The following is a 27,720-nucleotide window of genomic DNA, read 5'->3' as shown; positions in this document are numbered from 1 at the left end:
GGAAAAACTCCCAAATAATTTTCAGTCTTAATCAAACAAACAAATTGGTCAGGTAACGTAGAAACATCTTTTCAGGATATGTGGGGCATGCTGAAGCCAAAACAAGCAATATAGTCTACACTACAAAAGACAAGGCACCGTTCCATGTATGTAAATTAACCTAATTGAATAAATATGTATGGAAAGAAGAGTTACATAATACAAAGCTACACAACAGCTAAACCCTGGGTTAATTATTAATTTACACTAAACTAAGTTTCGTAACTTTCTCAATCTGGCACTCACCATTCTAAATTTAATTATAGTCCAATTGGTGAGAATCATCATTCAGTTAAACAATTTTCTTGATGATATTGTGAGTAAAAATGTTAACTGACATCTACTGCTCTCAAGTACCTCTTTGCAGCCTCTGAATCCGAAACCTTTTTGTAGACCTGTCCATGACCTCAGAGCTCAAAATCCCCCTTTGTCTTTGACCGGAGAGGTCATTGTCACTTGAAGAAAGCGTCATGTATCCGTGAGAGAAGATGGTGTTGAATGATCTAAAGGAGAAAATCTTATTTTTATTACAAAATTAAAATTAAAATATATCCAGTTACCCGATTGAAATGTGAAAAATTACAACCAAACACACATTTACAAACTTTTGGGCAATTAGATGCTGATTTGTCTTTTACGTAAATATTATTTCTTTGTTCATCAAATTTATCACTGTAGTCAGACAGTTAGGGACATAAAAGGCTTCAAAATGCAGATTTAATAATGAAACCTACCTTTATCTGAAATGCTGTCACGCACGATCAGGCAAAGGTCTGGATTGGACTCTTATCAGTTCAAGAAGAATGTCTTCCTCCACTGCAGTGTCAGTTTCATCAAATATGTGAAGTTCAGCTGCATCATGGAGTCCAAATTTGTTTTTGACTACAGGATGAAAAGCATGACAACATAAAGATAAAAAACAGGTTTTAACTGCACATAATGACTGATCAACCATATTATCTATATAACATATCTGAAATTACATGCTTTGACTTAACAGCAGTATTACAATGTTGTGTTGTCGCCATTACTGTACAAAAAACAATAACTTTCAGAAGCAAGTTGAAAACTAAAAACACCATCAGTTATCTACTGTTGTGTATAGCTGCAATAGCAGACGACCTGTTTTCCAGTTGTGGCAAGACTTGAATGTGTAGCCAAGCAACCAAGATAATCCAGATATGGAATTTAAACAAAGTAACAATGAGAGGTAGAAGCTACATAATTGTCAATGTTTGCTGTATTTAGAATGTCAAAATAAACCAAAAAAAGGCCTGCAGCAAGAAGTAGACTATTCACGCCATAAGACGGACAGCACCAAGTACAAGTAAAATAATAAAAACCCATTAGGATTATGACAATCCTATGAACAATGCCACTTAAACATTGTGTATTTGTTGTTAAACCAGCAATAATTTGTTTTTTTACATAATATGTTACTCACCTGCAGTGATGAATTCCAAATAGGTGAAACCTAGCTGTAATCGGATGTACTTCTTGGTACTCTGGTATCTCACCTTCAGCAGCATGGTGATATCTTGCAGAAACTGTACAGTGGAAAAAGATAGCTGTTCAACTTTCTCGAGGCAAGGAGTTATTAAACATGTATTAAGTCCAACAAGTGGCTAAAGTTAACAGGGTATCGCTAAGTTAACGTTAGAACCTTCGTCTCAGAGATGTTGGGAGTCTATAATTACCGTTTTGGTATCAATTAGGCACTCGCTTTTTCCTCTTTAGTCCCTGTCGCAGTTTAGCATATGCCTGCGATAAAAGTCAGCCAATTAAACCATACGCCGGTGAAATGCAAGACAGCGAGACAGCAGTTCCGCGAAATTAACGTTAACCCTCGACACAGCAGTACCGCGAAACTACAGTTAGCCCTCGACACAGCAGTACCGCGAAACTACCGTTAGTAACGTTAGCCCTCGACACAGCAGTACCGCGAAACTACCGTTAATAATGTTAGCCCTCGACACAGCTGTACCGCGAAACTACCGTTAGTAACGTTAGCCCTCGACACAGCAGTACCGCGAAACTACCGTTAACGTTGTTAGCCCTCGACACAGCTGTACCGCGAAACTACCGTTAGTAACGTTAGCCCTCGACACAGCTGTACCGCGAAACTACCGTTAGTAACGTTAGCCCTCGACACAGCAGTACCGCGAAACTACCGTTAATAATGTTAGCGCGCGAGACAGCAGTACCGCGAAACTACCGTTAGCCCTCGACACAGCTGTACCGCGAAACTACCGTTAGTAACGTTAGCCCTCGACACAGCAGTACCGCGAAACTACCGTTAATAATGTTAGCCCTCGACAGCAGTACCGCGAAACTCTCGTTTATGTCCTGTCATGGTGGATCGTCGAATTTCTGATGGCAAAATAATGTGGCATAATTAAGTTAAATATTCTTCAAGAAATTTACTGAAAGAAAAAAAGTATATTTATTATATTGGCCTGGAATTAAATATGCTCGGCCGGTTTGAACAGGTTCATACATAGACTGATGTTACACTTCCTGTCTTATTTCTCCTCCCTTCAACCAACTAACGTTAGCAAACGTTAAGTTAGCTATTAGTCACAAGCTTCACTAAAATATAAAACACGTCTCACCACACTTGAAGTTAACACATCATTTCATATGAAGATGAACAGCCTGTAGAAGTAAATATAATGTGTACTTACCTTCTGAAATAACTGCTAAATATCTTCCTGACCACGGGTTTTCTTCACCGTGACTTCAAGAAGAAAGAGCGCGTTGAAACCGGATGTGCAAGTAACTCGGTCAGGAGAGCATCACTTAACTCGCCGCAATAACTCCGCCCCCAGAGCTGTTTTAACACTGTAAGTGCTAAAAGAACACCACGATCAACACGGATCAACTCAGAATATTTGACACTGGGAAATCAACACTACCAATTTTGCTGTGTACCCTCCAACCCTCTCTACATGACCCCCTCTACCCTCCAACCTTCTCTTTACGACCCCCTCTACCCTCCAACCTTCTCTTCATGACCCCCTCTACCCTCCAACCCTCTCTTTACGACCTTCTCTACCCTCCAACCCTCTCTACATGACCCCCTCTACCCTCCAACCCTCTCTACATGACTCCCTCTACCCTCCAACTTTCTCTTCACGACCTTCTCTACCCTCCAACTCTCTCTTCACGACCCCCTCGATCCCTTCATTCATTCATATCTCAATAAACCATCAACTCATATCTCTATTAACGAGGTCTTTGTTAGTGAGCTGTCTAATTGAATAATTGATGGCATGCAGCTTCACTTTACATTCTTCTAAAAGTAATCAGAGTGAAACAATTGAATGGTGATCAAAAGATGAAATAAGATCCCTTATAAAACTGGATGATGTCAAATTAGTTGTAACGGTTAATACCATAAGTGAGACCCGGACTGGCCTCCGTGCTTTTACGATACATCCATTGATCGGAGCTCTTGCTCCTCTCATTAAAACACGTTCATAGCGATATGAGTTTACAGATGTTTATTGATTTTCTCATGACTGAGCGGTTAGAAGTATGTTATTCTAGCCAAACATCGGCTGGTCGTCATTGGCGTCGTTATTTCCCCGATGTGGGACTCACTTATCTACTGAATACCTGGCAGCTCGTGGACGCACATGCAAATGGTGTATTTGATTACGCTAACCTGTCTCCTCGATTCCTTTACTCGTCTCCTCTCCTCGTGTCTTCGATGCCGTTTGCTGAGTCGAGGCGAAATGCTTCTAACAGATGAGGCATGCTCGCCTCAGAGTCGTTTTTAAGTCAATCAAATGTGCTCCATCAGCCGTTCATTGTGCTGGTAGAAAGTTATCCTCACCCTGTAAGGCAAAAATAAGTTTATGATGAGGATTTTTTTCTGCAAGATAAAAAAATTAACCTCACTTTTATGGTTTTTGAAGCGTTGACCTAAAGCTGTAAAACTCTATCATGGTGATGACGTCATCTCACTGACACACAGGTTTTTAAGAACCTTTAAAAGCTTCAACATTCATGTAAGGGGTATCTACCGGTGTATTTTATTTATCATAGAACTACATTTGAAGATGTCTTCAGCTTTTGTTTACCACATATTTCAGGCAGGAGTTATTTCATGTGTTCAGGCCACGGTTGAGATTATTCCAGCTGTGTGTCACGCCTCGTTCACAGAGTGAAGAACAGAGGGGAGGACGGATACTCAAGTGGTCCGAAGACAAGGAGGATTCTGGATGTTACAGTCATGAGACGCATGGACATGCATCTCCTCTGGCTTCATGTGCACGGGCCAATCAGCGTCCTGGGAGGAGCTGCAGGCAACAGGGGGCGGGGCTTACGGCGTACATGTATACCTTGTTGATGTATTTGTTTCAATGTGTTTTACAAAGTTATGAAAGCTTTGTTTACTTCACGCCTGACGTTGCATCATCAGACATCCAGGTCTCTTCACACATGAGGCATATTGATGGAACAAGTGTGAAGGTTCTTCTTCTTATAATATTATTATATTCATGTTCTGTTGTCATTGTGTATTGTTTTCTTATTGTTTTATGTCTTATTGTTTTATGTTTGTTATTGTTTTATGGTTGTTATTGTTTTATATTTGTTGTTGTCTTATGTTTGTTATTGTCTTAAGTTTGTTGTTGTCTTATGTTTGTTGTTGTTTATGTTTGTTGTTGTCTTATGTTTGTTGTTGTTTTGTGCTTGTTATTGTTTTATGTTGTTTGTTGTTTTATGTTTATTATGGTCTGTCAAGGGACTACAGATGCACATAAGCTGTGTAGCTACAATCTGTTCCAGAGCATCAAATGGTGACATTTATGTTTTAAGTGTACGTGGTCCCTTTTAAATAAAGATAATAATACCAATTTAAAAAGCTGCATCATAACCCATAAATAAGCAGCCTTCAGGGGGAGAAACAAAGAGACACATTTAAGTCATTTGGATTCCTTCTCTCAGTCGTTCAGAATAAATTACTTTGTACTTTTTTCTGGGATCCATGAACTCAAGGTTAAAATAACAGAATGCCAGTTGTTCATGACAAGACTTTATTTCCCTTCAGCTCACCACGTAGCACAATAACATGTCGGCTCAATAAGCAGTATACCTACTTATATTGTTTTTTAATCTCAGTGACACAGTCAGCTGGATACAATACATAATGATGTATTTAGACATGTATACCCCTTGCCAAGTCCAGCAGTAACAAATGATTCTAGAGCTGTTGTCCTCTTCATCAAGCTTGGACAAACTAACTCTTTATACCACTGAGAAATCTTCAAACAGCTTTCAGATGTCAAAGTGAGCTTTATGTATATTACAGTGTGATAACATTACTAAGGTAACCCTCGTGGCCCGAGCGTCTTCACATTGCTGTGGGGTTGTTGATCTTGCCCATGAAGAGCATGCTCTTGGTCGAGTGCTCCAGGATGAAGACCATGAAGGGTCTGTCCAGTTTCATGGCCTCAGGCATGCTCATGGGCATGATCTCAATGGTGGTGACCCCCGCCGCCACTGTTCCTGTCTCATCCACACTCAGCAAGGCCTTGTGGGACACCTGTGGGGGAACCGAGAAGACACAGTCAGAGTCCTGGAAAATTGTAGCTCGCAAAAAGAGTCTCTGTGGGATCGACTCTCTTCTATGTATTTGTGTGCACGTTGAAGAGTAATCGTGATTTCAAATGTTTGCTGATCCTACCTTTGAGAGTTTGAGCTTCTCCTTGTCGGTCAGGCTCGAGAAATCGGCGTTGTCTGAGAACGCGTCGACCATGCCCATCGCGGTCAGCGTGCTCTCCAGGGAGGCTTCGGCGGAGATGGAGAACTTTGGCAGGTACAGATCCACAGAACTGAGAACCGCAGAACAGCACCAGTATTACAGTCACGGTCCCTCGACATCTCGTCTCCTCAGAATGTTGACACCAATACAGGTTCTACAGGTTCTACAAAGGCCAAGACTTTCCTGATCACTCTACACTCCACAACCATCAAGAAGAGGAATCAAAAGAACTTATAATTCCTCTCTTACCTCTTGAAGAGCTGTTCATGCCAGTGCCTGATGTGGTTCTGGTTGATGCTGGCCTCCACCTCCTCCATCTTGCCTTCGTCGGGCAGGACGATCATCATGGAGGTGTTGCCCCCCCTGTAGGGCAGCAGGATGACGGTGGTGTGGTTGTCGTCGTCATGGTAGAAGTCGTAGCGGCCGGTCCTCTTCATCATGTCCACCTGGACCGTCGTGGTCTCGTCCACGTGAAAGTCGGCCTTCTTTGTGTGGTTGACGTTGAAGTGTTTCACCCACTCTCCTGTAGGGAACATGGAGGGGAAGAGTAACGTTATGGTTACGCAATATGTTACATATATGTGCTATGACTGCCTCTGACTTGTTTGAGCTCCTTGAACAACACAAATAGATCCTTCTGAACCTGAATACATGTATAGAAGCGTGTGGTTCAGTATGCTCTTGTGTCTTACCACTGAAGTAGACGTAGTTGATCAGCAGCATGGCCATCTCAGGGTCGAGGTCCTTCACCATGTCTGTGATCTTGTCATGGGTCTTATTGGCGATGTATGAGTTGATCTCGGCTACGGCCTCGGCGGGTTTGGCAAAGTTGACGTCGAAGGCGTGAGCGGAGTAGAAGTGCGTGGCGTCCTTCAGGAAGGTCTCCAGGGGAGTGAAGCTGGAGCGCAGGGCCACGGCGTTGCCCACATGCAGGTTGTGGCTGCCCTCCGTCATGTGGAACAGATGCTCGTACGCCTCGTTGACCTGAGCCTGCTGCAAGGCGCCGTAGCCCAGCACGGAGAACATCTGTTGGTGGGTTGCTCCCTTGGCCCCGGTGGACAGCATGGACAGGGCGGAGGAGATGCCCAGCGGGGAGAAGAAGATGTTCGTTCCGGCAGCGGCTTTGGCACTCAGGCTTTTGTAGAGGGCGAAGGCGAAGTCGGCGTTGGGAGAGGACAGCTTGGCACAGCTCATCTCCCCCTCGTGGCCGGCATGGTGGTGGTGGGGGTCGTGCTGGTGGTCGTGGACATGATCGTGGTTGTGGTCGTGGTCGTGCATATGTTCGTGGTGGGGGGCGGCACAGACTGCAGCCAGCAGCAGGGCAACGAGTGCACAACTAGCAAAGATACCCTGCATCTTCACAACCTGTCCAGGGGATAAGAAATTGTGAGTAGGTAATTGTGGAATTAGATTATAGAGGACCATTTGGGGAAGAAGTTGGACAAAAATGGACAAAGGTCAATGATTTTGCATCTAATAGCTCCAAAATATGACATATTATGTCTTTTTAAACCCTGATTTATACCAATATCAACAGCAAGCCAAAAACTCTATTATAAAATGCATTTATTTTGGAGAGCCGTGCTTACCTTTATGGTCCTTTTGGTTGCAGACGGTTTCATAGAAACGTCCCCGTTATATACAAGAGCTCAGAGTCAGCTGACAGTCGAAGTCAAAGATTAACCCGGAGCCGGCCCTAGACGCTCCTGTGCGTGGAGATATGAGCCCACGTTATCTTCAGCAACATGAAGCAACACCGCCTACTCAGCACACGATAATGGGCTTTTCTAAAATCGTTTAGCTTGTGTCGTGTATTACATTACGTACCTCCTTCATGGTAACATCAGTCATGCAGAGACACCAGAAGTCAACGGGGTTTCCTTACTGAGGGAAACACGACTTCATGATCTCATAGAGCCATTCATCAATATCCCTGTTTGCATGTTCAATTCAATTAAATTCAGTTAATTCGTATAGCCCATTTTCACAATTTACAAATTTGTCTCAAAGTGCTTTATAATCTGTACACATAGACATCCCTGACCTTTGACCTTTGACCTCACATCGGATCAGGAAAAACTCCCAAACAACCCTTCAGGGGAAAAAAGGTCAGAACCCTTGAGAAGAGAACAGAGGAGGATCCCTCTCCAGGATGGACAGGTGTAATAGATGTCATGTGACCAGAAGGAATCATTTCACACAAATTAAAACACAGGAACAACACAATGAAGATGACAGAGTGGATGAAGAGTTGGTAGTCGGCATATTCCACCATCCAGACCTCCACCATCCATCAGGCAGATGGAGGCAGAGAGGAGGCATACAGTATGCAGTGTGATTCAAGATGAAACTTTATTCTTTTTCATGCCATTAGATAACACAATGGTTGATGTCTAAACACATGTTTACCAACTTTAAGACGATACAATCGTCAGCTGGGTGCAGTAAAATGGAATATATACACTTGGATGTTTTAGTTGGCCTCAATCCAAGTTATTTAAGGCTCTCTGCTGATACTGAGAACCATCCAATAGATGTGGATTAAATATGTATCAGACATGAAGCATAGACTTCTATACAACCAGAGGAGTCGCCCCCTGGTGGTCAGGAGAGAGAATGCAGCTTTAACACATGAAGCATAGACTTCTATACAACCAGAGGAGTCGCCCCCTGGTGGTCAGGAGAGAGAATGCAGCTTTAACACATGAAGCATAGATGTATATACAACCAGAGGAGTCGCCCCCTGGTGGTCAGGAGAGAGAATGCCGCTTTAACACATGAAGCATAGACTTCTATACAACCAGAGGAGTCACCCCCTGGTGGTCAGGAGAGAGAATGCAGCTTTAACACATGAAGCATAGATGTCTATACAACCAGAGGAGTCGCCCCCTGGTGGTCAGGAGAGAGAATGCCGCTTTAACACATGAAGCATAGACTTCTATACAACCAGAGGAGTCGCCCCCTGGTGGTCAGGAGAGAGAATGCCGCTTTAACACATGAAGCATAGACTTCTATACAACCAGAGGAGTCACCCCCTGGTGGTCAGGAGAGAGAATGCAGCTTTAACACATGAAGCATAGACGTCTATACAACCAGAGGAGTCGCCCCCTGGTGGTCAGGAGAGAGAATGCCGCTTTAACACATGAAGCATAGACTTCTATACAACCAGAGGAGTCGCCCCCTGGTGGTCAGGAGAGAGAATGCAGCTTTAACACATGAAGCATAGAAAGCCATGCAGAGGCCGGTAAGTAAAACAAGGCTTTGACTTTCAAAATAAAATAGCAAACAGACAAACACCCGAGGAACATGACAGTTACACGTTTAGAGGGTTCAGGAGTCGGTTGGACCCGTGTGGATTCAGAGGCTGACATGTCTGGTTCTTCTTGTGATTGCTCACGCTTCCTCTCGTCATCATCTCCTCCATGAGCTCAATGTCAGCTCCAGTTTGTATTGTTGTGCCTAAATTGTCATGCAAAGCAATATTCCACTAATTGCACGCTGCGATGAAGCTTGTGATGCGAAAACAAAATGACAAAAGAGCACATGCGTTTGTTCCGGAGGAAAGTGTTTTATGTTTTTGTAAGAATAGCAGGGAGTCAATCACACGGATAAACGACTGTCATCTGGTTTTCATCAATTTGTGGAAATGAGTAAATAAATCAGCCAGTTTGGGGAAAATGGAGGTAAAACAAAGTACTCTGCAACTCTCGTGTAATTGTTGGAAAAGCATTTATTTCCCCATGAAAAGAAATACAATAGATATAATATAAATGAAGTATAATATCAGAGCCGTGTGCACACTCTGGTCTACACACTGCGGTCTACACACTCTGGTCTACACACTGCGGTCTACACACTGCGGTCTACACACTGTGGTCTACACACTGCAGTCTACACGCCTGTGGGATCCATAATCCTCCCCATGAGCAGGACGAGCCCCGTGAGGTCGTCGTAGATGATGAGCATGAACGGCCTGTTGAAGGTGATCCTCGTGGGAACAGAGAAGTCCAGCATGATGTCGGGTCTCCCCCCGTCTTCATACTTGGTCTCTTCCACCTCCAGCATAACCTCATGAGGAGCCTGGACAAAGGGACAGAAACAGGAGAAAAGACTGAAGAGAGAGACATGAGAAGGAGGTTCTTCACGTCCATCCACGAAGGGGAACCTCTCGATGAGCTCTCAACCGGCCGCTTCGGCCAAGAGGAACAGGATGTGTTGGCTGTCTCTTCACCTTGGTGAGCTTCAGAATCTTCTGCGATATCCCAGAGAAGTGGGCTGAGTGTGAGAACACCGACGTTACCCCAGAGCTCCTCAGCAGGCGTTCTAAACTGTATGTTTTCCTCAGTTGGAACTTTGGGAAACGGATTTCTGCCCGCCTGTAAAAAAAAAACGAAATCGATGTGAGAATGGATTTTCTCGAAGTTGTGTTGTTACAACTTGTGGCTCACTGATGTGCAGAGAGCAGTAATTATTGCTGACTCAGAATCCACTCAGCATCATTCATCACGCTAGAGAACAACCGAGAGCCTGAGGACCATGACATGGATCAATATGCTGCACACTCAAGCATAAGACAGCACCCTTTATGGAGGGCACTCATTGGACACGGACCACCAGATACTGTGGACCACCACATGCTACTAGACCCTGAGCTAGTTCAAACCACCTGAAGTGAACCCGACCTTTATGTTGTTAATGGGTTGGTTCAGATTTAGTCACTTCCCTTCACAGGGTCTAGCCACACTTCATTTACCTTCACATAACACACCGGAGGGCAATGAGTTCAGTTCACAGCATTTAAAAAGGGTTTCTTCATGATTGCTCTGTAGGATTTTATTTCACATGGGTACAGAAAAGTGTGAAAAGGAAACTGTGTGTGCTTCTGCTCCCGATATGTAAATGTTAGGAGTCGGTTCATCGTGTATCGCTGCTGAAGGATGGGATGCCGAGGGATTCCAGGCACCTTAATTAGACCTGGGAGCAGAGAGCTCAAAGACATCTTAGACGTATGCGTTCATTGTGTTTTGGGTGAAGCCCCTCAGTGTTGGCCTCTCTCGCTTTACAAGCTTCTTTTCTGAACTTTCCTTAGTAAGAGCTTGTTTGAATAGGGATGCAAAATAGCCGATCCTCAAATCTGCTGATGCCTACACTACCGTTCAAAAGTTTGGGGTCACAAAAGAAGAACAAAAAACGCGGAAATGTCCTTATTTTTCGAAGCACTGTTTTTTTCTTGAAGATCATATTAAATTAATCATAAATACTCTCTACATAGTTAATGTGTAAATGACTATTCTCTGGTGTGTAATGAAGTCTCTACAGAAGTGTGTAGAGGCCCATCTCCAGTGTTCTGATGGTACATTGTGTTATCGCCTTAGAAGACTAGCGGAGGGGTAGAAAACCTTTAAACCCTTTTTATGTGAGCGCAGCTGAAAACAGTTATGCTGGTGAGAGAAGCTGTAAAACTGGCCTTTCTTTGAGCCACAAGAAGAACAACATTAATATTTACAATAACAATCATTGTTTATAACCTTGTCAATGTCTTGACTATATTTTATATTAATTTTGCAATTCATTTGATAAATTAAAGTGAGTTTTCATGGAAAACACCAAAAGATGTTGGGTAACCCCAGACTTTAGAACAGTAGTGTACATTCGGTCCATGCACCCCCATCTATCCACCTATCCACCTATCCACCTACCCACCTACCCACCTACCCACCTACCCACCTATCCACCTACCCACCTACCCACCTACCCACCTATCCACCTACCCACCTATCCACCTACCCACCTACCCACCTACCCACCTATCCACCTACCCACCTATCCACCTACCCACCTACCCACCTACCCACCTATCCACCTACCCACCTACCCACCTATCCACCTACCCACCCACCTATCCACCTACCCACTGTCCACCTACCCACCATCCCACCTATCCACCTATCCACCTACCCACCTACCCACCTATCCACCTATCCACCTACCCATCTCTCCACCTACCCACCTATCCACATACCACCCACCCACCCACCCATCCACCTATCCACCCACCCATCTCCACCCACCCACCTATCCACCCACCCACCCACCCACCTACCCACCTATCCACCTACCCACCCACCCACCTATCCACCCACCCACCCACCCACCCACCCACCTATCCCACCATCCACCTACCCACCCATCCACCCACCCACCATCCACCCACCCACCCATCCACCTACCCACCCACCCACCCACCCACCTATCCACCCACCCACCCACCTATCCACCCTACCACCACCCACCCACCTATCCACCCACCCACCCACCCATCCACCCACCCACCCATCCACCTATCCACCCACCCACCTATCCACCCACCTATCCACCTACCCACCTATCCACCTACCCACCTATCCACCTATCCACCTACCCACCTACCCACCTACCCACCTATCCACCTACCCATCTCTCCACCTACCCACCCACCACCCACCACCCACCCACCTACCCACCCATCCACCCACCTATCCACCCACCCACCTACCCACCCACCACCTACCCACCTATCCACCCACCTACCCACCCACCCACCCACCCATCCACCTACCCACCTACCCATCTCTCCACCTACCCACCTATCCACCTATCCACCTACCCACATACCCACCTATCCAAGGCAAGGCAAGGCAAGGCAAGTTTATTTATATAGCACATTTCATACATGAATGCAATTCAAAGTGCTTTACAAAAAATAGATCAAGAATAAGAAATAAAAAATAAAAAAGGAATACAAAGTGCATCAAAGTAACAATTTAAAAGGCATAAAAGCATAAAAGAAGATTAATAAAAGAAAAAATAAAGATAAAAATCTAAGTGCAAAGAATCATTCCTTCTATCGTTGTCTTATTATTTCAGGATTAATACAAGATTCAATTTAAGGCAATGGAGAACATAAACGTTTTTAGCCTGTTTTTGAAAGTAGTAAGAGTTGGTGCAGATCTAAGCTCTTCCGGAAGTTTGTTCCAACTGTGTGTGGCATAATAACTGAATGCTGCTTCACCATGTTTTGTATCCACCTACCCACATATCCACCTACCCATCTCTCCACCTACCCACATCTCCACATACCCACCTACCCACCTATCCACCTATCCACCTATCCACCTACCCATCTCTCCACCTACCCACCTATCCACCTACCCACCAATCCACCTATCCACCTACCCACCTATCCACCTCTCGACCTCTCGACCTACCCACCTCTCCACATACCCGCCTACCTAGATACCCACCTATCCACCTACCCACCTACCCACCTATCCACCTATCCACCTACCCACCTATCCACCTACCCACCTATCCACCTATCCACCTACCCATCTCTCCACCTACCCACCTATCCACCTACCCACCTATCCACCTATCCACCTACCCACCTATCCACCTCTCGACCTCTCGACCTACCCACCTCTCCACATACCCGCCTACCTAGCTACCCACTTACCCACCTACCCACCTACTCACCTATCCACCTCTCCACCTACCACCTACCACCTTCCCACCTCTCCACCTACCCACCTATCCACTTACCCACCTATCCACCTCCCCACCTACCCACCTCTCCACCTACCCCGGCTTCAGGTTGCTCCTCCAGAAGCTCATGCGCTCGTGGGAGAGGCAGTCCTCCAGGGGCTGCAGCCGGGCTTTGGGGAGCAGGAGCAGCGAGGCCAGGCGCTCCGAGTGGGCCAGCCTCACCACCGTGGCGGAGCAGTTGGTATCGTACAGCATCATCACCTCGGAGGAGTCGTCCCCCAACATCATGGCGACCTCCACGCTGGCGGTGGCGTTCAGCTGGAAGCTCCTCTGCACCGTGTGCCGCCGCGCGAACGGTTGACGACCTGATTCACGTGCGATTAATGAAAGGAAAACAATGAAATGAGAAAAATGATTGGCAAAAGTAGGAGTTGTGCACACCTATCAAAAACACCCGCTGTGTAAATCCATGCTGGCCAGACAAGGAGAACATGTTGGAAGTGTTTTACACATTTACAGTCTAGCAGTTAATCTTCATTTCAACCCTTTATCTGACGAGAAACCAAATATGGTAACTTCTTGTTGTACGACAAACTGAACCATTGGACGATGAACCAGATATGGTAACTTCTTGTTTTACGACAAACTGAACCATTGGACGATGAACCAGATATGGTAACTTCTTGTTTTACGACAAACTGAACCATTGGACGATGAACCAAATATGGTAACTTCTTGTGTTACGACAAACTGAACCATTGGACGATGAACCAAATATGGTAACTTCTTGTGTTCCGACAAACTCAACCACTGGATGATGAATCATTTGTTTTACCACTAACTGACAAGGAACCATATATGATAACTTCGTTGATGTTGATTTTGTACCTAAACACAATATATACTTCTTTTTTTAAATGTCACAACAGGAAAACAGTATTGTTATGTCCTCCATTAGCACTGTAGTGTTGACATTTTTAATTTCAAAGTATTTAATTGAGTGCTTTATAAAGGGTTAAGCTTGTTTCTGAAGGTCTCGTAGTTCATGCGACGAGGAGCTACCTTTGAAATACACATAATTGGTAAGTTCAAGTGTGTCAGAGGACTCCAGGTCTGCCATCAACGTGTCAGCGCTGGTGTTGGAGGCGGAGGTCGGCGGAGGTCGGGGCATGAAGCTGCCATAGTCTGGGGAGGGCTTTCCATCAATGTGCAGGCTGCTCCACACTCTGAGCTGACCCCCAGGATTGACCCCCCCCTCGGTGTCATTCCTAGCCCCTGGCCCATCAGATGAATCCGATCTGTTTGCAGCATCTCCAAACTCCACCCCTGGAGCTGCTCCAATCCCAGCCGCAGACTCTGCCCTTTGAACCCCTCCCCCCTCCTGCACGGTGAGGCTGCGCTGCAGATCGGCAAGAGCAGATACGGTGGCCTCCACGCTCTGCCGCGAGGCGTTGCCATCCAGCCCCAGGGCCTCCAGGACCTGGCTCCGACTGTCGGACGCGGACACCCGGGCCAGCAGCGCCAGAGCCGACGCCAGGCCCAAGGGCGAGAACAAGAGGTTGTGCTGCCGCCGCTCGGCCAGGTCACGGTACGGCCCAAAGGCCAACGCCGCGTTCAGGGCCGACGTGTTGAGCTGCTGATTGGCCTCTGGTTCTCTCCGTACGGGCCCGCTGAGGAGTTCCTCAGGGGTCGGCAGAACCGACCCGCCCGCGGTGCGGCCTGCAAGCCACGCCAGCGCCGTGAGATATGTGACTCCATACAGCACAAACACCGGAGCTTCTTCTCTCGCCATCCTGGCCTGATGATTCTGGGGCACCGCAGGTTAATCTCTCGGTGGGGAAGTCGGGTTGGGTGGCGGCGGTGATGAAAGTCCATCGACCTCTGGGGGGCCGAGCTCCTGACCCCCGGGTTGAGCTCCAAGCAAACAACGCTGTGATTTAGTTTCTAAGAACTCCAGCAGCAATGACTGTGTGTGTGTGTGTGTGTGTGTGTGTGTGTGTGTGTTGTGTGTGTGTGTGTGTGTGTGTGTGTGTGTGTGGGTGGAAGGTGAGGACAGAGCATACTCATTCCCTACTTTTGTCTGTGTGTCTCTATGTGTGTGTGTGTGTGTGTGTGTGTGGAGGGGTGTGTGTGTGTGTGGGTGGGTGTGTGCGTTCGTGTGTGTGTGTGGGGTGGAAGTTAAAGACAGAGCATACTTACGCCCTCCTTTTGTGCATGTGTGTGTGTCTCTATGTGTGTGTGTGGGGTGTGTGTGTGTGTGTGTGTGTGTGGTGGACAGTGAGGACAGAGCATACCCCCCCCCCTCCCACACACACATGGCCTCTGAACCCTTGTGCAGCGCGTGCACTAACGATGAGCTTCAGTCGTGTTTCCACACACACGTTGACCGTCTTCACGTCTCTCGCACCTCGAAATACAATATTTACAAAACCGGTTTGATCCGGAAACGACCAGAAGATTCACGAGGAGGAAGATTTATTATTCACGTCTCACACACACACACACACACACACACACACACACACACACACACACACACACATGTCACGAAGGGAACTCCTGCTGTGAAGTCAAAGGGCTCATTAAATAAGACTTAGTGTCATGGCGTCACACTGCAGCTCAGTGGCGCCACCGTGTGGTGGGAGAAGACATTGAAAGGAAGATCGCTGCCTGACAACAAGAATCAAATCAACAGAACATTCTGGAGTGTGTGTGTGTGTGTGCGTGGTGAGGCCGAGCAGCTGCAACATGTGTCATATGAGAACAGCATTATGGGCTGTCACCACGTGACTCATCATCTCAGGTGTGACTCAGATATAAAGTCAACCCTCAGTGTCCTTGTTGGGCTCCTTAGTGGAACAGGGGCTAATAAGCATATCTTAATAAGCATATCTTAATAAGCATATCTTAATAAGAATATCTTAATAAGGGGGGGGGGGGGTGTTCAGAGGATGAGGCAGCAGTAGATCAGGATCCACAGGAACAGGAGCATCTGCAGCTCTGACGGGGTCAGGTCTCTGTGAGCAGCAGAGAAAACACAGTTACACTCAGTCACAACTGTATTTATATCAATTAAATAAACTAAAATGTAATTGTGTGTGTATTTTTGATGAGGGAATTCACCATGGCTCGGCAGTGTGAGCGATATCAAATATATCGTATATTAACGGACACATTTTTCGGGAATTGACATTCATTATAACATTTTAGCAAAGAATTTGTCAACTTTCATAAAGTGAAAACACACTGTGAAAAAACAACAAAAACAACTCTCACTGTGTAGCTCCGCCCCTAAAGCGTCCCCTGCTTTATGGTCTGTGTGACTCTAAATGACCATAATATACTAAATGATGACATCATGCTGTATAGAAGAAGACTTGAAACTAGAGACTGATACATAAACTCATGTTTACAATGTTTACTGAGGGAATACATCAAGAGAAGTAGAGTCACTATATAGACTTCTATACAACCAGAGGAGTCGCCCCCTGGTGGTCAGTAGAGACAATGCAGCTTTAACACATGAAGCATAGACTTCTATACAACCAGAGGAGTCGCCCCCCTGGTGGTCAGTAGAGAGAATGCAGCTTTAACACATGAAGCACAGACTTCTATACAACCAGAGGAGTCGACCCCTGGTGGTCAGTAGAGAGAATGTAGCTTTAACACATGAAGCATAGACTTCTATACAACCAGAGGAGTCGCCTCCCTGGTGGTCAGGAGAGAGAATGCAGCTTTAACACATGAAGCATAGACTTCTATACAACCAGAGGAGTCGCCCCCCTGGTGGTCAGGAGAGAGAATGCAGCTTTAACGCATGAAGCACAGACTTCTATACAAGCAGAGGAGTCGCCCCCTGGTGGTCAGGAGAGAGAATGCAGCTTTAACACATGAAGCACAGACTTCTATACAACCAGAGGAGCTCTGTTCTGTCCTTCATTTGGTTTGGGGAAGTGTACACTGCTCAACACTTTAAAGTCATCAGTTATAGATATAAGGATTATTGTTCCCATACCACTAAACTCCACTCTCACTATAATTGTGATGGGAACGTATTTTTAAACATTTACAACACGCTACCAAAATATTCAGTTAGTTTCAGTCAGGAAACATAATGGGCTTGAAATTACTACAAGAACTACATTCTACCACCGTTAGCATAGCATCACGCCATGCTGCCACGCCTGAACCAGTGCCATGACCTACCTGAACGACTGGGAAGCTGCGGGCCGGGCCGGAGCGCCCCCCCGCTCCACCCCCCGGACATGGACCCCTCCATCGGGGGCGTGTCTGGGGGCAGTTGGACCGTCGGTGAGTTCTCGTCTCCCACGGTTACGGTCTTCCTGCTGCGCTGCTCTGCCGTCAGGATCCATGACATCATCCGTGTCATCTCCACGAGTAAATCCTTCCATGTCCATGTCCCCCTCTTCATCCCGATCCTCTTCCTCTTGTTCTTCCATCGACTTTCTCTCACGCTCTTCCTCAATCTTCGGCACATTTTCCTCCTCTTTTTCCTCGTCTTCGATCCCGTGGCCACGTTTTTCAGTCTCTCTCTCAACTTCTATCTTCCGACTCTCCCCATCACAAATCGTTGAGTCCTTTCTTTCACCCGTCAGCGCCTCTCGTTCATCACGGCCGCGCTTCACCGATCGATCATATTCTGTCACTTCCTGTATCATCTGTTTGCCACAGGGATCCCCTCCATCATGACTCTGTCCTGGGACAACTTCCTCTGACTCAAACACAGATGCATTGTGGGCCATCTCTCTGGATGACCTCTCCCCTCCAACCGTCCGATGGGCCCCTGGCGGAGCCCGGACCTCTGGTTCAACATGTGAGTCCTCGTGATGTCCACTCCCGCTGAACGTCTTCTCAAACACTTCCAGATGTTGTGTCTCTTCCGTCTGCTCGCCCCTCGAGGACACGCCTCCCTCGGTTTCCTCTTCGACCCTCGCCACTCGCCTGTTCAGCGGATCACGTGGTTGACAGGCCTCTTCGTGCAGACCCAGGATGTAGCTGTAGGCGTCCTCCTCATCCGAGTCCAGCGCTGGCAGGCTGTAGATTCCTTCCTCTGAGCTCAACGACGGGTGACTTTCCCCCGTCGTGGTCTCGCCGGCGCCCCGCTGAGCGGACGCGTCGTCCATCCACGATCGGATCTCCTGGCTGACTCCGCCCGCGTCCAGCGGACTGGGCGGCTGCAGGACGCTTGGACTCCGGCTTTTCTTTGCGTTGATGGGTGCCGTGGCCCCGCTGGTGGGGAGCGAGGTGCTTCGGGGGCTCCCTGAGGATCTGCGGGCCCACCGCCTCCACAGGAGCTGCTCGCTGCTCCCCTCCAAGCCGTGGGCCGAGGCGTGGGCTGCGGGGTCATCGGCGAGGATCTCTCCAGAGCTGACGGACTCAAGGGATCCAAAATGTGTTGTGTGATCCTGTAATAAAGAGTTCAGTCGTGAGGGTGTCATTACACCATTACACCACCGGAAAAACAGCCATGAAAGATCATCGTGTTCATGAAGAGGAAGAATATGGAATTGGTTTGATTTATTCTGTAGACATGGCATCTATTGTTCATCTGGTCACATGACATCTATTGTTCATCTGGTCACATGACATCTATTGTTCATCTAGTCACATGACATCTATTGTTCATCTGGTCACATGACATCTATTGTTCATCTAGTCACATGTAAGTAAGTAAGTAAAAGTTTATTTATATAGCGCCCTTCGCAGTACGAATACACAGAGTGCTTTACAATAAAAACAATAAAAACAGTAAAAACAGTACAACATCATCAATATCATCATGTTAAACAAAGCAGCAAGGTGCTGAAGCCAGTGCTACATCACAAATTGCGGGTGCATTACCTCCAGTACACAAGACTTTTGAGCAGTCACAAACGCAGTAGAAGAAACCAACAAACAATAAATTAAACATAGAGAGCAGAAAACCGATAACACACAGAAACCTAACCCAGAAATGCCTGTTTGTAGAGATGTGTTTTTAGCTGATTTCTGACATCTATTGTTCATCTAGTCACATGACATCTATTGATCACCTGGTCACATGACATCTATTGTTCATCTGGTCACATGACATCTATTGTTCATCTGGTCACATGACATCTATTGTTCCTCTGGTCACATGACATCTATTGTTCACCTGGTCAAATGACATCTATTGTTCATCTGGTCTCATGACATCTATTGTTCATCTGGTCACATGACATCTATTGTTCATCTGGTCACATGACATCTATTGTTCATCTGGTCTCATGACATCTATTGATCATCTGGTCACATGACATCTATTGTTCATCTGGTCACATGACATCTTTTGTTCATCTAGTCACATGACATCTATTGTTCATCTAGTCACATGACATCTATTGTTCATCTGGTCACATCACATCTATTGTTCATCTGGTCTCATGACATCTATTGATCATCTGGTCACATGACATCTATTGTTCATCTGGTCACATGACATCTATTGTTCATCTAGTCACATGACATCTATTGTTCATCTAGTCACATGACATCTATTGTTCATCTGGTCACATCACATCTATTGATCATCTGGTCTCATGACATCTATTGATCATCTGGTCACATGACATCTATTGTTCATCTGGTCACATGACATCTATTGTTCATCTAGTCACATGACATATATTGTTCATCTAGTCACATGACATCTATTGTTCATCTAGTCACATGACATCTATTGTTCATCTGGTCACATGACATCTATTGTTCATCTAGTCACATGACATCTATTGTTCATCTAGTCACATGACATCTATTGTTCATCTAGTCACATGACATCTATTGTTCATCTGGTCACATGACATCTATTGTTCATCTGGTCACATCACATCTATTGTTCATCTGGTCACATGACATCTATTGTTCATCTGGTCACATGACATCTTTTGTTCATCTGGTCACATGACATCTATTGTTCATCTGGTTACATGACATCTATTGTTCATCTGGTCACATGACATCTATTGTTCATCTGGTCACATGACATCTTTTGTTCATCTGGTCACATGACATCTATTGTTCATCTGGTCACATGACATCTATTGATCATCTGGTCACATGACATCTATTGTTCATCTGGTCACATGACATCTATTGTTTATATGGTCGCATGACATCTATTGTTCATCTGGTCTCATGACATCTAATGTTCATCTGGTCACATGACATATATTGTTCATCTGGTCACATGACATCTATTGTTCATCTGGTCTCATGACATCTATTGTTCATCTGGTCACATGACATCTATTGTTCATCTGGTCACATGAAATATATTGTTCATCTGGTCACATGACATCTATTGTTCATCTGGTCTCATGACATCTATTGTTCATCTGGTCACATGACATATATTATTCATCTGGTCACATGACATCTATTGTTCATCTGGTCACATGACATCTATTGTTCATCTGGTCACATGACATCTATTGTTCATCTGGTCTCATGACATCTACTGTTCATCTGGTCACATGACATATATTGTTCATCTGGTCACATGACATCTATTGTTCATCTGGTCACATGACATCTATTGTTCATCTGGTCACATGACATCTATTGTTCATCTGGTCACATGACATCTATTGTTCATCTGGTCACATGACATCTATTGTTCATCTGGTCACATGACATCTATTGTTCTCTCCATCCCAGAGAGTGATCCTCCTCTGTTCTCTCTTGAAGGTTTCTTCACTTTTTTCCCTGAAAGGGTTTTTTCTATTTGTTGGGAGTTGTTCCTGATCTGATGTGAGGTCAAAGGTCAAAGGTCAGGAATGTCTATATGTACAGATTGTAAAGCCCTCTGAGGGGAATTTGTACTGTGTGATATTGGGCTTTACGAAATAAAATGAATTGAATTTTTAAAATTCTCTTTTTTCCCAGAGAGAGATGGATACCTTGTTCTAGCTGTTCGAGTGTAGGCCTACACTTTAATTATATACTTGTTTTACCCTATTCTTATTTGTTTTATTTGTCCACCATATTTTATTGTAAATGTTCATATTTTCTATTTAAATGATGTCATACTGCATTTTTACTCCTAAACACACAATCACCTAGTTTAAGGGAAACACACTTGGTAATAAACATGATGTATCACTGCACTGCAAAGAAATAGTCCTTCAACTTTAGTAGAAACACAAGTAGTTATGTTCTGTTTCAGAGAGGTATAACATTAGATGTGCTGGTGGCTGTTGAAAATCTTTAAGTTAAGTTAAGCTAAGCTAAGCTAATCGTGGACTGCTGGTCGCTTCATGTTGGTGAGAAGGCTAGCGATGTTGTCCTCTAACTCAAAAAGCAACAAAGCCGAACTGACCTCATCTGTTCCTGAACAATGTTCCAGAAACATGGACACATAGGTGATGACGGACTGCTCGTCTGGGGAAGGGCCGGACATGTCTGAGGAAAGGAAGAAGAAGAGGAAGAAGAGGAAAGGTTTTGAGGAAATTGTCATATTTCCACATGAACAAAACCACGATGAATATATTTCATCGTGGTTTTATTCAATCAATTGCAGCTTTTTCTTTAGATTCATGGTTTGGAGGCCTGTCTTTAAAAGACAAAAATTCTTTAAATCAGATTGTGAAAGGGTCCAGCAGGGTGGTTGAGGGCTGATGGGTGAGTCCCAGCTGAGCCCAGAGTCCCTGAACACAACACGGTTACCCCGGATAGCCGGCTCCATCTTAAAGGACGACTCCACCCATTGCACAGGAGGCTTCTTCCTTCTAGACGGAGGTATTTAGTCCTACTCACTTTCCACTGCGAACCCAGTCGACCTGCTCTGAGAGCCATGGTATGAGCCTTAAGCCGTGACCTTTGCTGCTCAGGTCAACTTCTAAATGGGTCTATGATGGGATAAGTGGGTCGGATCTACTCCTCCAACCCCTTGATGGGTACGTGGCGTAGGACTGTCGACAGGAAGAAGCACACGGAAGTCTTCGAGGATGACATCAGATCAACATGGGCCTTTACCTTCAGGCTCCAGAAGACGTGGTATATCCAGACTGTGATGAGCTATCGTGAAGGCCAGCTGCATGTTCTCTCTTGGTTGTCTGGTCAAGTTCTCCCTCAGGTCCACTAAGTCCGGGTCGATGGACTTAATCAGGGCTAAGAATGCGAGCCCACTCCTCCAGCTCCTCCCAAAGTCACACACCTCCACGCCAAACCTGCAGAGGCAAACCAAACCTCAGCTCGGCACATTGCGTTCGCCTCCTCGTGGTCCTGGAGGTGCATATCGGGTCTGGAAGGTGCTGGTTGACAGAAACGACTTGGTCAGCGGTTGGCTCTTCTTCAGACTCACTTTGAAGTGCAGCGTTGGACCCATTGCAGCAGAGCCTTGATTGCCTTCCCGTGGTACTTTGGCTCTCGGGCAGCCTTTCGGCCTTTGCTTGGCAGTGTGTTGCAGGAGTAGCTGCCCATGTCATTTGGCTGGGGCGAGAGGTCGCAGGAGAAGGGGAAGCTGCTCGTGGATAAGGAAGAGAGGCTGGTAGAAAATTGCCTCTGGAGGCCTCGCAACACTTTCTTTACCTGTACGTGAACGTAAGAGGTCAGTTACGAAGACAAACACTGAAGGCAAGAAGGGAAATAACACATTGAGACACGAGGGTCGAGAGATGATGCGGTGAGAGACATGCCTGGAAATACAGGATCATATTCCAGACCAGGTTCAGAACAGCAGAGGGGATCCCGTCAGCGATACTTGAGGCATCGATTCCAGGCAGCTTCACCTGAGAGACAACAGGGAGGAGACATCGATTCTTCCTGAATGAACATAAGTGCACCGGACAACCCCGAAGACAAGTCACCGTGTTGAACAGGCGGACGCGCTCACGTGTCGATCGTCCAGGAACGCCAGGGCCTTGGAGATGTTGTTCAGTCTGAAGATGCGATGAGAAGACGGCCTGAACCTGTAGAGCTCGAGACAAAACACAAGACACAGTCTCTGATCTGTTCCATGGATCCTACAGGCCGACGGGGATGGTGGATGGTAACGGCCGTGCTCCAGTCTTCAAACCACTCAAAGCTCTTTCACGCTATACTTGTCATCACTAAACCGTACACCCCGGCACGTTCGCTCCGCTCGGCAACAACCAATCGACTTGTGACTCCGTCACTTCGAGCTAATCACTCGACAAAATCCAGACTGTTTGCTGTCCTGGCTCCTGATTGGTGGAACGAGCTCCCCACTGACATCAGGACGGCAGGAAGTCTCTACGTCTTCACCGGAAACTAAAAACACATCTTCAGACTATATCTGGATTAAAACACAGATTAGCACTTCAGTGGCACTGAAATGGCAATTACATATGGTATTACTTATGGTATTACTCATGGTATTACTATGGTATTACTTATGGTATTACTCATGGTATTACGCATGGTATTACTCATGGTATTACTTATGGTATTACTCATGGTATTACTATGGTATTACTTTGGTATTACTATGGTATTACTTATGGTATTACTTATGGTATTACTATGGTATTACTATGGTATTACTCATGGTATTACTCATGGTATTACTTATGGTATTACTCATGGTATTACTTATGGTATTACTTATGGTATTACTCATGGTATTACTTATGGTATTACTTATGGTATTACTCGTGGTATTACTCATGGTATTACTCATGGTATTACTTTTGGTATTACTCATGGTATTACTCATGGTATTATTTATATTACTATGATATTACTCATGGTATTATTTATGGTATTACTCATGGTATTACTGATGGTATTCCTATGGTATTACTCATGGTATTACGAAGGTATTACTATGGTATTACTCATGGTATTACTCATGGTATTATTTATGGTATTACTATGGTATTACTCATGGTATTACTGATGGTATTACTCATGGTATTACTGATGGTATTACTATGGTATTACTCATGGTATTACTCATGGTATTACTCATGGTATTACTGATGGTATTACTCATGGTATTACTCATGGTACATTTGTAGTTTTACTTTCTTGAAGAAACTTTACTTCCTTGATTCTTGTTGTTCTGAGTTTGTCCTCATGGTTGATGAACTTATTGTAAGTTGCTTTGGATAAATGCGTCAGCTCAATGATGTTTAATATAATGTAATGACATGTCATGTAATGTAATGAACCCATCCACACACTGATGACAGGGACCTGCCCACACGATCGAATCCTCGATCCTCTTCTTGAAGGGCGACCCGCTCTACCTCTGAGCAACACTCGCCAATGTTTGTTTTGGGTGGTAAAGGAATAGTTTGACATCTGAGGAATTGGTTTAATCCCTTTTCTCCCCGAGAGAAGATGGATAGTGTTCGAGTTTACACAACACTCGCCCGAATGGTGCAATTGCTAGTAAACTGAACTGAAATGGACCCGAGGAAAAATAAATAAATGTTATTATATTCTTCTTATGGGCGAGGTTGAACACTTCCACTCTATAGCTGGACTCTTACTAGCTTGCACCCGGAAAGCTCCTCCAGCAGAGCCATCAGTACTCGTCCATCCTGAATGTCCGTAAACAGGTCGCGCACCTTGACTGGAGGATCGCGCTGGAAATGAAAGAAAAATGGTAAACCTTGTTAGCGACTGCTAGTCTATCGCTACGGTAACTCTGTATGTGCCTCACCCTCTGCAGAAAGACATTCATCCACCTGGTGAAGGCTCTCCTCTGCACCGCTCTCCTCTCATCTGGGGGAGGAGAGGAAACAGGAGGATGACTGGACGCCGTTACACTATTTAGAATGTGGATAATGGCACGTACAGCATGTGTTAACCCTCAAAGACTTCGAAGACTCTATCTCGTGGAGCATATTTTTGCTTGCGACCGATAAGGGGATTACAGAATCTATGCAAAAGTCTCCCCCTGGAAAGTGGCTGAGGAAATGAACTTAAGGAAAAGACGATGAAGTCAACTCGCTATTATCAGGCTGCTCTATTACGTCTCTTAAGTCAACTCCTTATTATCAGGCTGCTCTATTACGTCTCTTAAGTCAACTCCTTATTATCAGGCTGCTCTAATAAGTCTCTTAAGTCAACTCCTTATTATCAGGCTGCTCTATTACATCTCTTAAGTAAACTCCTTATTATCAGGCTGCTCTAATAAGTCTCTTAAGTCAACTCCTTATTATCAGGCTGCTCTATTACATCTCTTAAGTCAACTCCTTATTATCAGGCTGCTCTAATAAGTCTCTTAAGTCAACTCCTTATGATCAGGCTGCTCTAATAAGTCTCTTAAGTCAACTCCTTATTATCAGGCTGCTCTAATACGTCTCTTAAGTTAACTCCTTATTATCAGGCTGCTCTAATAAGTCTCTTAAGTCAACTCCTTATTATCAGGCTGCTCTATTACATCTCTTAGGTCAACTCCTTATTATCAGCTGCTCTATTACGTCTCTCAAGTCAACTCCTTATTATCAGGCTGCTCTAATAAGTCTCTTAAGTCAACTCCTTATTATCAGGCTGCTCTAATAAGTCTCTTAAGTCAACTCCTTATTATCAGGCTGCTCTAATAAGTCTCTTAAGTCAACTCCTTATTATCCGGCTGCTCTATTACATCTCTTAGGTCAACTCCTTATTATCAGCTGCTCTATTACGTCTCTTAAGTCAACTCCTTATTATCAGGCTGCTCTAATACATCTCTTAAGTAAACTCCTTATTATCAGGCTGCTCTATTACGTCTCTTAAGTCAACTCCTTATTATCAGGCTGCTCTAATAAGTCTCTAAAGTCAACTCCTTATTATCAGGCTGCTCTAATAAGTCTCTTAAGTCAACTCCTTATTATCAGGCTGCTCTATTACATCTCTTAGGTCAACTCCTTATTATCAGCTGCTCTATTACGTCTCTCAAGTCAACTCCTTATTATCAGGCTGCTCTAATAAGTCTCTTAAGTCAACTCCTTATTATCAGGCTGCTCTAATAAGTCTCTTAAGTCAACTCCTTATTATCAGGCTGCTCTAATAAGTCTCTTAAGTCAACTCCTTATTATCCGGCTGCTCTATTACATCTCTTAGGTCAACTCCTTATTATCAGCTGCTCTATTACATCTCTTAAGTCAACTCCTTATTATCAGGCTGCTCTAATACATCTCTTAAGTAAACTCCTTATTATCAGGCTGCTCTATTACGTCTCTTAAGTCAACTCCTTATTATCAGGCTGCTCTAATAAGTCTCTTAAGTCAACTCCTTATTATCAGGCTGCTCTATTACATCTCTTAGGTCAACTCCTTATTATCAGCTGCTCTATTACGTCTCTCAAGTCAACTCCTTATTATCAGGCTGCTCTAATAAGTCTCTTAAGTCAACTCCTTATTATCAGGCTGCTCTAATAAGTCTCTTAAGTCAACTCCTTATTATCAGGCTGCTCTAATAAGTCTCTTAAGTCAACTCCTTATTATCCGGCTGCTCTATTACATCTCTTAGGTCAACTCCTTATTATCAGCTGCTCTATTACGTCTCTTAAGTCAACTCCTTATTATCAGGCTGCTCTAATACATCTCTTAGGTCCCTCCAGTTGTTCTCCTTTTACAAGTATAAGCAGAGATTTAACACACTGCTCCCACCCCGTGGGTCAGTACGAGCTCTAGTCACAGTACCTTGAGGCTGCTGCACGCCGTGCTCACTGATCCCTCCCACCGAGTTCCCGCTGGCCTCGTCCTGCATTCTCATTCAACCCTCCTGCTCTACTTATGATCCATCGTGGAGATAAAGACGGGAGGACAATTCGAAAAGTCAGGCACTCCGAGCAATTAGAGGCGCTCCGAGGTTTCCTTACAGAATGAAGGATGAAGAGAAGGCAGAGAGAGGCGGTGTGTCTTGCCTGAACACGTTGATTCACTCTGGTGTCCGCTCCCCCCCCTGAGGCAACTCAACCTGAGTCCTACTGCAGGGCTGGGATTCACAGAACTATGTGGAGGCATTCAGTCACATGACTTCCTCGAGGGTTCAAAATGAAGGCATCAGCCGGGAGCACGATGTGAAGTGGTACGGTGTCCCTGCACAGGCCTGTAATGAATATTTCTGGTTCTTATAACACAGTTCACTCACAGAAGTTTGTCTCAGACGGGAAGAAAAAAAAAAATCTGGATTCGAGAGTCTCTCCTAGTTAAACCTGGAACTGAACTTTTTTTTAACTTTGAGCTCAAGGCCTCACCGCCAACAGCAAAGACCAGCTTTTCAGATATGTGATGTCTTTATTAGATATGACAGATACACATAACAGAACATACTATTGCACCTTATGCTAATATTGTTATGCACCATTAACCTGGACACATTCCATAACCTACTCAGCACTTAACCGTTTCTGATTCTGAAATGAAGGGAGGGGAAGATGAGGTGTG

At 45.1% G+C, this 27,720-nt stretch overlaps 3 protein-coding genes and 1 long non-coding RNA gene across 4 annotated transcripts; all 4 read right to left on the bottom strand.

Annotated features, from left to right (window-relative positions):
- Window positions 1-429: 429 nt before the first annotated feature.
- LOC130202692 (uncharacterized) lies at window positions 430-1,997 on the bottom strand. Its single transcript, XR_008833385.1, has 4 exons — window positions 1,737-1,997; window positions 1,484-1,586; window positions 774-921; window positions 430-542 (listed from the first exon to the last, which is right to left on the bottom strand). It is a non-coding gene; the product is annotated as an uncharacterized LOC130202692 (long non-coding RNA).
- Window positions 1,998-5,064: 3,067 nt separating this feature from the next.
- On the bottom strand, window positions 5,065-7,446 carry LOC130202528 (alpha-1-antitrypsin homolog). The gene is made up of 5 exons (XM_056428139.1): window positions 7,399-7,446; window positions 6,502-7,174; window positions 6,059-6,332; window positions 5,732-5,879; window positions 5,065-5,590 (listed from the first exon to the last, which is right to left on the bottom strand). Exons 1-5 carry the CDS (start codon window positions 7,429-7,431, stop codon window positions 5,399-5,401), a joined length of 1,320 nt encoding a protein of 439 aa, XP_056284114.1. The 5' UTR covers window positions 7,432-7,446; the 3' UTR covers window positions 5,065-5,398.
- A 2,075-nt stretch (window positions 7,447-9,521) lies between these two features.
- LOC130202626 (alpha-1-antiproteinase-like) lies at window positions 9,522-15,293 on the bottom strand. The gene is made up of 4 exons (XM_056428315.1): window positions 14,396-15,293; window positions 13,431-13,698; window positions 10,041-10,185; window positions 9,522-9,889 (listed from the first exon to the last, which is right to left on the bottom strand). Exons 1-4 carry the CDS (start codon window positions 15,123-15,125, stop codon window positions 9,701-9,703), a joined length of 1,332 nt encoding a protein of 443 aa, XP_056284290.1. The 5' UTR covers window positions 15,126-15,293; the 3' UTR covers window positions 9,522-9,700.
- A 519-nt stretch (window positions 15,294-15,812) lies between these two features.
- Window positions 15,813-27,183, bottom strand: clmnb (calmin b). The gene is made up of 10 exons (XM_056428409.1): window positions 26,974-27,183; window positions 25,008-25,069; window positions 24,835-24,930; window positions 23,211-23,294; window positions 23,014-23,106; window positions 22,680-22,906; window positions 22,352-22,545; window positions 21,696-21,778; window positions 17,540-18,759; window positions 15,813-16,350 (listed from the first exon to the last, which is right to left on the bottom strand). The coding sequence occupies exons 1-10, from the start codon at window positions 27,044-27,046 to the stop codon at window positions 16,278-16,280; spliced, it is 2,205 nt and encodes a 734-aa protein (XP_056284384.1). The 5' UTR covers window positions 27,047-27,183; the 3' UTR covers window positions 15,813-16,277.
- Window positions 27,184-27,720: the final 537 nt, after the last annotated feature.

The sequence above is a fragment of the Pseudoliparis swirei genome, chromosome 12 (assembly GCF_029220125.1).
Source record: "Pseudoliparis swirei isolate HS2019 ecotype Mariana Trench chromosome 12, NWPU_hadal_v1, whole genome shotgun sequence".
In the NCBI taxonomy this organism is placed as follows: Eukaryota; Metazoa; Chordata; class Actinopteri; order Perciformes; family Liparidae; genus Pseudoliparis; species Pseudoliparis swirei.
Note: the sequence above shows the minus strand (reverse complement) of the source record. Positions and strands in the feature narration are given on the sequence as shown.

Bases quoted from the DNA above. Each gene is read 5' to 3' on its own strand.
- clmnb (XM_056428409.1), bottom strand. From the start codon at position 27,046: ATGAGAATGCAGGACGAGGCCAGCGGGAACTCGGTGGGAGGGATCAGT. The intron at 24,931-25,007 runs GTGAGGCACATA...TTTCATTTCCAG, and splicing joins TGAATGTCTTTCTGCAGAGG to CGCGATCCTCCAGTCAAGGT. The intron at 23,107-23,210 runs GTGAGCGCGTCC...GTTGTCTCTCAG, and splicing joins CGTTCCTGGACGATCGACAC to GTGAAGCTGCCTGGAATCGA.
- LOC130202528 (XM_056428139.1), bottom strand. From the start codon at position 7,431: ATGAAACCGTCTGCAACCAAAAGGACCATAAAG. The intron at 6,333-6,501 runs GTAAGACACAAG...TGTTCCCTACAG, and splicing joins CAACTACGTCTACTTCAGTG to GAGAGTGGGTGAAACACTTC. The intron at 5,591-5,731 runs GTAGGATCAGCA...GTTCCCCCACAG, and splicing joins AGAAGCTCAAACTCTCAAAG to GTGTCCCACAAGGCCTTGCT.
- LOC130202626 (XM_056428315.1), bottom strand. From the start codon at position 15,125: ATGGCGAGAGAAGAAGCTCCGGTGTTTGTGCTGTATGGAGTCACATAT. The intron at 13,699-14,395 runs GTAGCTCCTCGT...CACGTGAATCAG, and splicing joins CAATTATGTGTATTTCAAAG to GTCGTCAACCGTTCGCGCGG. The intron at 10,186-13,430 runs GTAGGTGGAGAG...TTTTTTTTACAG, and splicing joins AGGAGCAACCTGAAGCCGGG to GCGGGCAGAAATCCGTTTCC.